Genomic DNA, 13,115 nt, shown 5'->3' on the forward strand with positions numbered 1-13,115 from the left:
TTCTGCTTAGTCTTGTACGAGACAGAATAATGTTTTATTTATATCGATAAAGGGAGTCGCTATTCTCTCATTCACCCTAAACTTGGTCATTACCTCATGTTTAATCCAATTGGTGCTTGATTTCACATGTTAAATGTACATTGTGTCTGTCGGAGATTTATTATGTTGGGAATTTATTCCCTTTTCTGTATGAAAAACTTCAATAAAAATGACTCAATTTAAATATATATATATCAAGGAAATTGTACATCCAGATCAAACTGGGGTCATTAGTGGGAAGTCTACCTCAATTAAGTTGAGAAGGGTCTTGACATATCTATAGACAATTGATCTCTCTGGGACAGATATATCGATTGCCTCTTTCGATGCTAATAAGGCCTTTGATTCACTCGAATAGTCATGCTTGCGTTATGTACTGAGAGCCTTCGGTTTTGGTCCCTGTTTCATTTGGTGGCTCTTTCTCCTGTATCAGAATCAGAGAGCCAGAGTCACTATCAGCGGGTAGGTTTCAGAGCCTTTTCCCATATCTAGGGGAACTCAACAAGGGTGCCCCCTTTCACAGTGGTGGTTGAGCCAATAGCATGTACAGATGGAGCCCCTGCCATCCTTTGCCGGGGCTCGGCAGACCCTCCCCGCTGGCGAGCGCCGGTGGACAATGGCTACACTGAACCGGGACGTGCGTGCATCTCACACGCACGCGCGTCCCAGTCTCTCGGCGTCTCCGCTTCAGGGAGACGGGCAGGGTTAGGGAGGGCGCTCGGGGCGGCGAGGGGTACCTGTAATGACGGGTGGCGACGGCGCGGGGACCGGAGGCAGGATCCGTCCCCAGGGGTCACGCAAGCTTCTCATGCATGTGCGCCCCCTGGCAGGGCTGGCGTGATGGCGAAGATGAAGCCAGCCCCATCTGTATACTTAGAACGATACTGGGAGATGGCAGATTGAGAGGGGTTCTGAGACATAATATGGTTTCCCTTTACGCTGATGATTTATTGGTGGGCATATTGAATTATGCTAGAGATCTGCCGATTATGATACGTGAGACTCTTCAGGAATTTGGGCGTTACTCGGGGCTAATTATTAATTGGAATAAATCACATCTCTTCATAACAGATGAAGGTAGCGGTGAATCTGGGATTAATACTTTGCTTCCCTGGGTGGATACATTTAAATATCTGTGTATTATTATATCCAAAGGACTTCATTATAGACCATGTTGCCCCCCTAATAGAAGAAATTCAAATCAAATGTAAATGTTGGATGAAGTTGCCATTAACGGTATTGGGATGTGTCCATTTGATAAAGATGGTAATTTTGCCTAAGTTTCTCTATCTCTTTCAGCAATCACCTATATTTCCTCTACCTCCCCCATGGCAGCCATCACAAATGGGTTCCTCCCCACTGGGTAGTGCTCCGGAAAGGGAAAAAAAGACACCTGCCCCTATAAGAAGGCACCTCCTCCTGGCCTCAGTGTCTTTTTTTCCCTTTCGGGTAGTGTGTGAGAGGTGGCTTACCCTGGGGGCTGTAGAGGAAAGGAACCGACTGTTTTGTGTCCCCCTGCAGCAGCTCCGGCGGTCCTGCAGTGAGGGAGGGCAGGCCGAGCCCTTATGGAGGTATGTGGAACTCCTTGAGCCGCATGCGGACCCCTACGGGGGCAGCTACAGGGGCGGCGTCTGCAGGCGTGCTGCTAATGGCGGCCGGGATCGCGTTGCCGCAGCACGCCTGACCTGCGTTAATCCATTAGAGAAAGCGGGCAGACGTCAGCGGCGGTGCGCGGCGTGACGCGGGCTGGTGACGCGGGCTTGTGACGCGTCTCTCCGTCCTATTAAGGGCGGAAGTGAAAGCCGGCGTCTGTGTGGTTCCCGGCGTCTGTGTGTTCCCGGCGTCCATGTGCAGCGTGAGGGGACTGTGAGAAGCCGGTCGGCGTATACCGTCTGGTAAGCCTGTGTGTTTTTTCAGCATATTCTTTTGCTTAAGCTAAAGCTGGTAATGTGTGGCATGGTTCCAGCCTTGAGTTCCATGCCACACTGAGTGTGAAATTGGTCCCTAACATTATATTCCTTATTGTAGGGAGTTGTGTGAGCAGGTCCAGGTTGTTATTATATCGTTCAGGTGTGCATCATTGGAGCAAGGCTCTTAAGGTATGCGCAGTGATTAATGCTTGTGGGTGGCTGGCTTCTCTAACTACGCAGTACTCTTAATTGTGGTTTTTAAATTTTGTGTCAGTGTGCACCGCTGCTAATATGGAAGAGGAAAATCGGCAGGCAGCCAAAAAGTCAGGGTAAGCCACAAACAGTGATTTTTTGGGGTGATTTTGTTTTGGTTTTGGTTTTTGTTATCGGTACTTTGGTTTTGGTTTTTGTTACTGGTACTTTGGTTTTGGTTTTGGTTTGGGAATTTTTTTCCTTGTGGTGATCAGGTGATGGTGCTTTGGATTAAAGGCTAATTAGGCATGGTATTTGGCTGTTGCAGGTCTGAGGCCAGCAAAGAGAAGGAGAGTAAAGCCAAACACAAGAGGACGCACTCACCTAAGTGTTTTTCATGTGATAAAACTTTACCGGAAAAGCATGTGGGCGGCCTCTGTGAGGAGTGTAAGGCCCCTCAGCCTTTACCCACGGCTCAAATGACGAACCTAGTGGATATGCTGAAAACAGCATTAGCAGGGACTTTTGTTACAAAAGAAGACCTGAGTAAAATGTCTGGAAAAAGGAAGCATGTGGTCTTAAGTGACGACTCGGATGACTCTGTGGAGGACATCACTTGTGCGCAGTTGCTGGGTCAGGATCCGGATGAGGATCAAGACACACCTCAGGACAAGTCGGAGGACTTCAATCCTGATATGATCAATAACCTGTTAGAGCTTATCCATAGGGCCCTCAATATTGAGGATCAGCAAGAGGACCTTAATTTACAGGAACTTTTGTTCAAGGATAAGAAAAGGAAGGGGAAATGTTTTCCCTTATCTCAGACTTTGAAAGCTGTTATTACTGAGGAGTGGAAGCACCCGGATAAGAGGGTGGCTGCTTCCACCAGAGTAACGAAAATGTACCCATTCGACAAGGATCAGGTGTCGACATGGGAAGAGGCGCCAAAAGTTGACGCAGCTATATCTAGGCTGTCTAAGAAGACTACACTTCCCTTGGAAGATGTAAATATCTTCAAAGACCCTATGGAGCGCAGACTTGAGCTGGGTCTAAAAAAGCAGTACCTTACGGCAGGGGCATCCCTTAAGCCAGCGGCTGCTATGGCTGTCACCTCACGTGTAATGCGAGGATGGTGCCAGCAATTGGAGGCGGACATTTTGGACGGTATTAAAAGGTCCGAACTCCTAAAAACAGTCCAAGATGTACAATTGGCTGTTGAGTTTATGTGTGAGGCAACTATGGACTCCATACGCCTATCCGCTAGAGCAGCTGCCACTGCAGCGGCAACACGTCGGGCCCTTTGGTTGAAACCTTGGGCGGCTGACGTACAGTCAAAGAATAAACTGTTATCCTTGCCATTCCAAGGGGAGTACCTGTTTGGCAAACAGCTTGATGAGCTAATTACTAAAATCTCGGGGGGCAAATCAGTCTGGTTGCCCCAAGATAAAGCTGTCAAAAAGAATATTCCAGCGAAATTTAATCGATTTCAGCAGCAGGAATACAGAGACTCCAGGGCTTATAGGCCGGGAAGGGCCTATAGGAGAGGAAGCTGGATGTCTCGGGCGTCCTTTCGTTCCCAAAGAGGGAAAGAAGGGAAGGCTCCTTTCCGAAAGGAGCAACAATGACGCCGTCATACAGAGAGTTGGCGCCAGGCTCAAACAGTTTTACCAAGCTTGGCGAGAATCCACCACGGACAGGTGGGTTCTGGAAATAATTCAGTCCGGATATCGAATCGAATTTATGAGACTTCCGGGAAGTCTCTTTGTGGAGTCGCCAGTACCCAGCGACATGGAGGAGAGACAGGCGCTATTTTCAAGTCTGGAAGAAATGCTAAGACAAGGAGTTGTCGAAGCAGTGCCGAAGAAGCAAGAGAGGCAGGGATGGTTCTCTCGCTTCTTCGTGGTGAAAAAGGCGTCAGGGGGTTTTCGGACCATCCTAGACTTAAGGCGCTTGAACAAGTTTGTGTTAAGTCGAACGTTCAAGATGGAGTCAGTAAGATCGATAATTCCAGACTTAAAACGCGGGGATTACATGACGTCCATAGACTTAAAAGACGCCTATTTACATATACCCATCTACGCAAACCATCACAAGTTTCTCAGGTTTCGTCTGCAAGGGGTCACTTATCAATTTGTGACTCTTCCCTTCGGCCTGTCGACTTCCCCGCGAACTTTCTCCAAAGTGTTGATTGTGATCATAGCAAGGCTGAGACAACAGGGTATAAAACTCTGGCCCTATCTCGACGATATCTTAATCGTGGCGGACTCAGAAGAACTGGTAAAGGAGCACACAGAGCTAGTGCTCAAATGTCTGGAACATCATGGATGGCTGGTCAATGTAAAAAAGAGCCAACTGGTGCCAGTTCAAAAGATTACATACTTGGGGGTATCAATAGATACTCAAAAGATGAGAGTGTCTCTCACGGAGACCAGGAGAGAGAAATTGGTACACCAAGTGACATTGATGATGAGGAGATCAGTCGTGTCATCCCAGGACTGCATGGAAATACTGGGATTGATGGCAGCCGCATTGGAAACTGTACCTTGGGCAAGGTTCCACACAAGAAAGTTCCAAAGTTGCTTCCTGTCACAGTGGAACAAGAACAGCAAAGATCTCACTCAAAAGATAATATTGACAAAAGCCGCAAAGTCAGATTTGGCCTGGTGGTCAGACGTGAAACGACTGGAAGCGGGAAAATCGTTTGCAGTAGTCAACCAGGTCACAGTAACAACAGACGCCAGCCAAGGAGGCTGGGGAGCGACATGCGGTCAGTCCATTGCGCAAGGACGGTGGTCTCCAAGGTGGCAAGCCGCACATTCCAACCTCAGGGAGATGAAGGCGGTGGTCATGGCCTGTCACGAGTTCCAGGATCAGCTGATAGCCAGAGACCTAAACATAAGATCAGACAACCGGGCGGTAGTCTCATACATAAACCGTCAAGGTGGGACGAGAAGTCGACGCCTCATGGAGATAGCATCCCAGTTGCTGGAATGGGCAGAGTGTCACGTGCACAGCATCTCGGCAGTCTTCCTGGCAGGGAAAGACAATCTGGTTGCGGACTCGCTAAGCAGAACAGAGTGCCTACCGGGCGAGTGGGCGCTCAACGACAGCCTGTTCAACATGGTCGTAGAGAGATGGGGGTGGCCACAGGTGGATCTTATGGCCACAAGTCACAACAAAAAAGTCCCAAGGTACTTCTCAAGGTTCAGAGATCCACAAGCGGAGCAGGTAGATGCCCTGACAGCGGAGTGGAACATGTTCAGAGCGTATGTCTTCCCGCCGATTCCAGTCATTCCGCGCCTACTGAGAAAGATACAGAGAGAGGAGACGGAAGTGATAGCAATACTTCCGTATTGGCCAAGGAGGGCGTGGTTTGCTACGGTGATGCAAATGGCAGTGGACGGACCATGGTTCCTGCCCGAATGGCCCGACCTCCTAGTCCAAGGCCAAGTACGTCAGCCGCAGCCACCAGCATGGAAACTGACGGCCTGGCTTCTGAAACCGCGACATTAAAATCTAAAGGTTTCTGTGATTCAGTGATCAACACTTTGCTTAAAGCAAGAAAACAATCAACATCCAAAATATATTATCGAGTATGGAAGAAGTATTTGTCCTGGTGCAGCTCAAACCAGCAGATACCAAGTAAAGTTGCCTCAATACTTGGTTTTCTTCAAGCAGGTTTACAACTTGATTTAGCAGTAAATACTCTGAAGGTACAAATATCAGCATTGGGAGCAATGTTAGATTGGGATCTGGCAGAGAACAGATATATACGCAGATTCATCCAGGCTGCGAAAAGGATCAAACCAAGATTCAGGTCGCCAGTGGCACCGTGGGACTTAAATTTAGTTTTAGGAGTTCTGACGGAGGCACCGTTTGAGCCGCTACAAGAGGCTACACTTAAGTTACTTTCCTGGAAAGTCAGTTTTCTAGTGGCAATAACCTCCGCAAGGAGGGTGTCAGAATTGCAGGCACTCTGGGCGGAGGAGCCCTTTTTGAATTTTTTTGAGGACAGGGTAGTGCTGCGAACTAACCCTGAATTTTTACCTAAAGTTGTATCAGACTTTCATATCAACCAGGATATAATCCTACCTTCTTTTTGTGCCAATCCGTCAAATGTGAAAGAAGAGCGATTACACAGATTAGATGTTGTAAGAGCGCTGAAAATCTACATACAGAATACGAAAACGATCCGTAAGTCGAAGAATTTATTCGTTTTAACGGAAGGAGTAAACAAGGGTCAAGCTGCATCGAAAGCCACACTGGCTAGATGGATCAAGGCCTGTGTCTGCAGAGCCTATCAGATTAGGCAAAGAGAGCCTCCAGTGGGTCTGAAGGCCCATTCCACAAGAGCGGTTGCATCGTCCTGGGCAGAGAGAGGATCTGCATCAGTACTAGAATTATGCAAAGCAGCCGGGTGGTCTTCCATTCATACCTTCACGAGGCACTATCGTGTGGATGTGATGTCGTCATCAGATGCTAAGGTCGGGAGAAGCGTCCTTAGCGCGGTGATATAGGGAAGGAGGCTGAAGCAGTACCTTATGATTTAATTTGAAGTCTAGAGTGAAGTAACTCTGGTTTCGTGAGTATGCCCTCCCATATATCAACTGCTAGGGTATTACCCATTTGTGATGGCTGCCATGGGGGAGGTAGAGGAAAGACCAGATTATTACCTGGTAATATGTTTTCCTCTACTCCACCATGGCAGCATATATTCCCGTCCCATTATGTCATGACTGTTAACATGTGTTATGCGGATTAATAATGTGTTTTGTTTTAAAGCTGGAGAATGCAAAGACACTGAGGCCAGGAGGAGGTGCCTTCTTATAGGGGCAGGTGTCTTTTTTTCCCTTTCCGGAGCACTACCCAGTGGGGAGGAACCCATTTGTGATGGCTGCCATGGTGGAGTAGAGGAAAACATATTACCAGGTAATAATCTGGTCTTTATTAGAGATGAGATATTTCGGAAACAATAGCATAATCTCATCCTTTATTTGGTGGAATAAATGCCCTAGAATTAAAATGGCCACGCTAGAGAATGTGATCAGGGGGGACTTACAATGCCCAACTTTAGGCTTTACTACCGAGGGGACAGGCTGCGCTCGCCGCGCTTCGGGCTCACTGCGCTCGCCACACTTTAGAAAGTCAACTCCACGCCGACGTGGATAGTGGGGGTACAGAGGATGCGAACCGCGTTCCCTCGCGGGGTCCGCTGCGCTCGCCACACTTGGAGCAGGCGTGGATAGTGAGGATGTTTCAGGATTCACATTCACACCTGCCATATCATACATCTGAAACCGTAATGACGACATGTGTTAACTGGTAACTGGATTTTAGTTAATAATAAGAATATGATGAAAGCAACTTAACAAAGTACAATAATATGGGATACTGGCTACGTTAAGCAGCTGCGGGAACACTACGCTACGCTGATTCTGACAGGGACGCTCGCGGAAACACTACACCCAGAACATTGAATATGCGCAGTCGGCGCGGTGGTTAAACGGCGAGGATCGCTTGTTTTAACAATCCCCGCCATTTAACCCCCTCGCCGGCTGCATTGACTACACCCCCTAGTCTGCCCATTTTTTAACTTCATTGTTTCCTCAAGCCCTATTTAATCCTTATATACTTGTAATGATGTCTTTACGTCTATCCCAAGCATGTTTAAATTGATGTAATGTCCTAGTCTCTACCACCTCTGATGGGAGGCTATTCCACTTGTCCACTACCCCTTCTGTGAAGTAATTTTTACTCAGATTTCCCCTGTACCTCCCTCCCCTAGTGTCAGTGCATGTCCTTGTGTTCTACTACTTCCCTTCATTTAAAGAATGTCTCCCACCTGTACCTTGTTAGGAATCGGGACATCTGTCAGAATGAACTTAGGTCTACAGTCATTAGGTCGACCCCACTAGGTCGACTGGCAGGAAGGTCGACCTGACTTAAGGTCGACATGGGCCAAGGTCGACATGACTTAAGGTCGAATTTGCATAAAGGTCGACATGAGGAAGGTCGACTGGTCATAAGGTCGACATGGGTTTTTCACTGTTTTTTGATCCGAATGTCGACACAGTTGACATGGACACAGTTGGCAATGAGAATCGGACCCTCGCATCGCTTGCTTCGCTCGCTTCGCTCGCAATGCTTCGGGCACGGTGCCTCGCTGCGCTCGACACACTATTTTATTCTCCCACCACGCCCTAGTGGATGGTTGGGCATGAAATACCGCCTGTCGGAACATGTCGGCTCAAAAAACAGTGAAAAACCCATGTCGACCTTATGACCAGTCGACCTTCCTCACGTCGACCTTTATGCAAATTCGACCTTAAGTCATGTCGACCTTGGCCCATGTCGACCTTAAGTCAGGTCGACCTTCCTGCCAGTCGACCTAGTGGGGTCGACCTAATGACTGTAGACCTAAGTTCATTCTAATAGATGACCGCATCCCACCTTGTTATAACCCTTGATATATTTGAAAGTTTCTATCACGTCCCCCCCTTTCCCATCTCTGCTCTAAACTATAAATATTAAGAATTTGTAATCTTTCTGGTAAGTTTTGTGATGTAGGCCATGCACCATTTTAGTTGCCCTTCTTTGTACAGTCTCTAATGTATTGATATCCGGTACTTGTGTATTATCACGGCGCCCGATTTCATCTAAATTGCATACGATTTAGCGGGCGATTGCGGCCGATTCGACCCGCTATGTGATTTAGCGGCCGATTTCCCGCGATTTTCTGCCAATTTCCATGCTATTCCATCCTTGCACACCTCCACTATCCAAGTCAGCATGAAGCGTGGCGAGCACAGCGATTCCCGCGAGGGGACACGTTACGCGTCCTCCCGACCTGTTCATACCCCCACTATCCACGTCGGCGTGTAGTTGATTTTATAAAGCGTGGCGAGCCACCGAGCCCGAAGTGTGGCGAGCAGACGCGGAAAACGATCCCGAAGTGTGGCGAGCGGACACGGATTACTTGCTGTGTATTCCATGTCCCCTCGCCATGCTTCGGGATCGTTTTCCGCGTCCCCTCGCGGGGCTTGCTGCACTCGCCACACTTCTGACTCGGTGGCTCGCTGCGCTTGCCACGCTTTATGAAATCAGCTCCACGCTGACGTGGATAGTGGGGGGTATAAACAGGTCGGGAAGACGCATACCTCGGGGCTCGCAATGCTTCGGGCTGACTTGGATAGTGGGGTATGCAAGGATGGAATAATATTAAAATCGGCCGCTAAATCGAATCCTATTTGCGGATGATTTCGCGGGTGCAGTGATAATACACAAGTACCTGATATCCTTCTGGAGATATGGCCTCCAGAACTGAACACAATACTCTAGATGAGGTCGTACCAATGACCTATACAGTGGCATTATTACTTCTTTCTTTCTGTGGCTGATTCCTCTCCCTATGCAACCAGGCATCTGACTAGCCTTCCTCATTGCTTTGTTACATTGCCTACCTACCTGCCTGCCTGCCTTTTAGGTCACCTGAAATAGACCTAGACCCTTTTCCTCCTCAGTAGTTTCCAACATACAATAATCAGGCGAACGTACTTTTATAGCCCTGGCTCTTATCCAGCACAAACATTGGACTGATGGAAGTGGTGCCTCTAAAACCAGGACTTTTGGTAGGAGCTACTAGTGCCCATGTTACATAGTGGTTCAATGTGGGCTAATACTGTACTTGTAGTGTACATTTTAACATGAATGTTGTAGGATGTTATGGATATGGGCACCACGGATGGTTTAATGGTTAGCATAACTGCTTCACGTCACTGAGGTCAGGGGTTCCATACCCACTATGGCCCTTAATGAGTGGAGTTTGTATATTCTCTCCGTGCTTGCATGGGTTTCTTACGGGTACTCTGGTTTCCTCCCACAATCCAAAAATGAACCCTAGATTGAAAGTGTATGTGCACATGTAGTAGGGAATGTAATTTCCACTGGGGCAAGGACTGAATGTTCAAATATTCTCTGTACAGTGCTGCAGAATATGTGTGCGCTATATAAATAACTGTTAATAAATAAATATGTAGTACAGATGGAGCCAACGCATGCATCGTAAGGTACATACTGTATAATAAATGTTATATGTACCTTAATTACATATAAGGTATCTTTATATGTAATTGTGTGATGTATTTGGCCTGGGCTCGGCGTGTAATACAGTGTATAGAGTATAACTGTGGCCATATTGTTAATGTATTCCTAGTTGTTATATTAACTCTTAATCCAAGCTACAGTATTTGTAGATGTGTACTGTCCTTTAATATATTTAATATAACATGCTGATTGTTTGATATCCAATAGCACTGTCTTATTCTGGTTCTAATTTCCCACCAGACATCCTCATTTGCTGTACCGCTATTCTGGTCCTGTCAACATTATTCATTTATTTTATATCTTCTAGATCTCAAAGCTCAAAACCCTGAGAAGCACCAGTCCATCCTCAGCCTTACTGACCAGCCAGCAGCACAGGTTATTCTCATGTAATATCCAGACTAATGATTCTGTACTCATTGTTACAATGTCACTAGTGCCTTCATCACAATCCATTGCCCTAGGCAGTGCCTTCTGGTGAGTGAGCCCAGTCTTTGCCCCCACAGAACGCCACCCTGACCACTGCACTTGTCACTTTGTAGATAATGCCACAGGGCAAGGTGAGTGGTCCACAGCACTGTTACATCTCAGGACTGACTACAGGAATGAGGGCACGTTGCGCAGTGGTTAGCATTTCTGAATCACTGTACTGAGCCATCTCTTGGTGGAATGTGTCTTCAAAGTGTTTGGGATTCCTCCGGGCGGCCTTATTTTTCTTCGTGTGTGTGTATAGTGGGTAGTATAGATTGTAAGCTCCATTGGAGCATTGACTGATGTGAAGCACTTTATAATTAATAGGCACAATATAAATAATTAAAGTTAAATAAATGAAATGTATTGGTTATACTTCTTAATGGAAGCATATGTCTCTGATTATGTAGAATATCCAGGATCTGTGCTACAGTAATGTGAATATCACATGTCCTTATGATGGCTGCTATCATTGAGTTTCCTGTGGTGAGATCAGTCAGGGCCAAGAATTTAAAAGATTTTTAAAGGCTTACAATACCCAAATGCAATCAAATAAAACTGAAAAAAAAATCTATGTATGTAGAAAAGCCTTTTAGAAGGCTCATAAACAGAACAAACAGAATGCCAATTCAACGAGAAAGCTCCCTTTGGTGTTTGTTGTACTTACACTTCAGCAGGGTACTGTTAGATAAAGCTTCTACGGTTCTAGGATGCGATTTAGCGGCCGATTTTCCGCGATTTTCAGCCGATTTACATGCTATTCCATCCTTGCACACCCCCACTGTCCAAGTTAGCCTGAAGTGTGGCGAGGGGACGCGGTACGACCTGTTCATAACCCCACTATCCACGTTGGCGTGGAGTTGATTTCATAAAGCGTGGCGAGCGCAGCGAGCGGACGCGGAAAACGATCCCGAAGCATGGCGACCGGACACTGATTACTTGACGTGTATTCCGTGTCCCCTCGCAGGGTTCGCTGCGCTCGCCACGCTTCAGGATCGTTTTCCACGTCCCCTCGCGAGGCTCACTGTGCTCGGCACGCTTCGGGCTCGCCACGCTTTATAGAATCAACTCCACGCCGACGTGGATAGTGGGGGTATCAACAGGTCGGGAGGACGCGTACCGCATCCGCTCGCCACGCTTCGGGCTGACTTGGATATTGGGGGTGTGCAAGGATGGAGGAATAGCATGCAAATCGGTGGAAAATCTGCCGCAAATCGGCCAAAAATCTGCCGCTAAATTGCATCGCGGATCAAATCGGCCTCTAAATCGTACGCGATATCGTATGCGATTTAGATTAAATTGGGCGCCGTGATAATACACAAGTACCGCTTCTACCCCCAACGACCTTCTCACTGCCAAAGCAGATGGTCACTTTTCCAGTCTGGTCTTTCTCAGGTTCTCTGCTGCCTTTGACACTGTCCATCATCCATTCCTCCTCCAAACTCTTCACTCCATTCTTCCCCTGATGCCCTCTATTCCTTCTCCTATCTTACTGTATGTTGCCTTTCACCAACTTTCTCTACCTGTCAGATGGCCCTCATCAGAGATGTACTAGATGTCACTAGAACGACGCTAAGAATCCTGTAAATCTCGTAGTATGACTGATTTCCTCACATATAAGACTAGCTACCACTCCTACTGCAATGCTTTGGACACTGCCAAACAAACATACTACCAAACTCTCATCTCTTCTCAAGCCACCAACCCTAAGCGACTTTTTAACACATTTAAGTCTCTTCTGTACCCTCCCCCTCCTCCCCCACTGGCTACCATCAATGCACAAGACCTTGCCTCCTTTTCCTTTCCGAGTTCTCTTTAAACTCCTCACCACCACCTACAAGGCTCTCTCCTCCTCCACCGCTCCTTACCTCTCTTCACTGATCTCTATCCACACTCCCTCCCGTCTTCTTAGCACCGCCACCGCCTGACCTCTCACCTAATCACCTCCTCTCACTCCCGTGTCCAAGACTTCTCTCGCGCTGCCCCCCTGCACTGGAACAACCTCCCGCCACCTATCAGGCTTTCTGATACCCTTACCTCCTTCAAGCGCTCCCTCAAAACCCACTTCTTCCGACTAGCCTATCCCTCCTCCTCCTAACCTCTTTTGCTCCTCCTATCCTGCCTACCCCTCCATCTGTTCCCATCCGTTCCTAATTATCCTATTGTTTTTCGTTTGTCCACCCACCTCCTTTTAGTCTGTTATGAGTAGGGCCCTCCTTCCTCACGTACTAACCCTACCTCTTTACCTCACCAGTGCTCCTGCCCTGTTCTTGCCTTCCTCCACTTCATCTTCAGACAATTTCGACTATACCCCTATTTATGCTGTATTTTGTCAACACACCCTGTACGTTACCTTGTAATTTGTTTTTTTTGTTTACTATGTAAGGCGCTGCAGACACTTTG

At 47.4% G+C, this 13,115-nt stretch overlaps 1 protein-coding gene across 5 annotated transcripts in view; it reads left to right on the forward strand.

Moving 5' to 3' along the window:
• LOC146020716 (caspase-8-like) overlaps positions 1-13,115 on the forward strand; it is a 115,958-nt gene that overhangs the window by 62,496 nt on the left and 40,347 nt on the right. For all 5 annotated transcript variants that reach the window (XM_083154077.1, XM_083154079.1, XM_083154078.1 and 2 more), the window contains exon 8: positions 10,552-10,619. In XM_083154077.1, coding sequence (XP_083010203.1) covers positions 10,552-10,619 — 68 coding nt within the window. The remainder of the gene's footprint in view (positions 1-10,551; positions 10,620-13,115) is intronic.

The sequence above is a fragment of the Crinia signifera genome, chromosome 7 (genome assembly GCF_055691185.1).
Source record: "Crinia signifera chromosome 7, ASM5569118v1, whole genome shotgun sequence".
Lineage (NCBI taxonomy): Eukaryota > Metazoa > Chordata > Amphibia > Anura > Myobatrachidae > Crinia > Crinia signifera.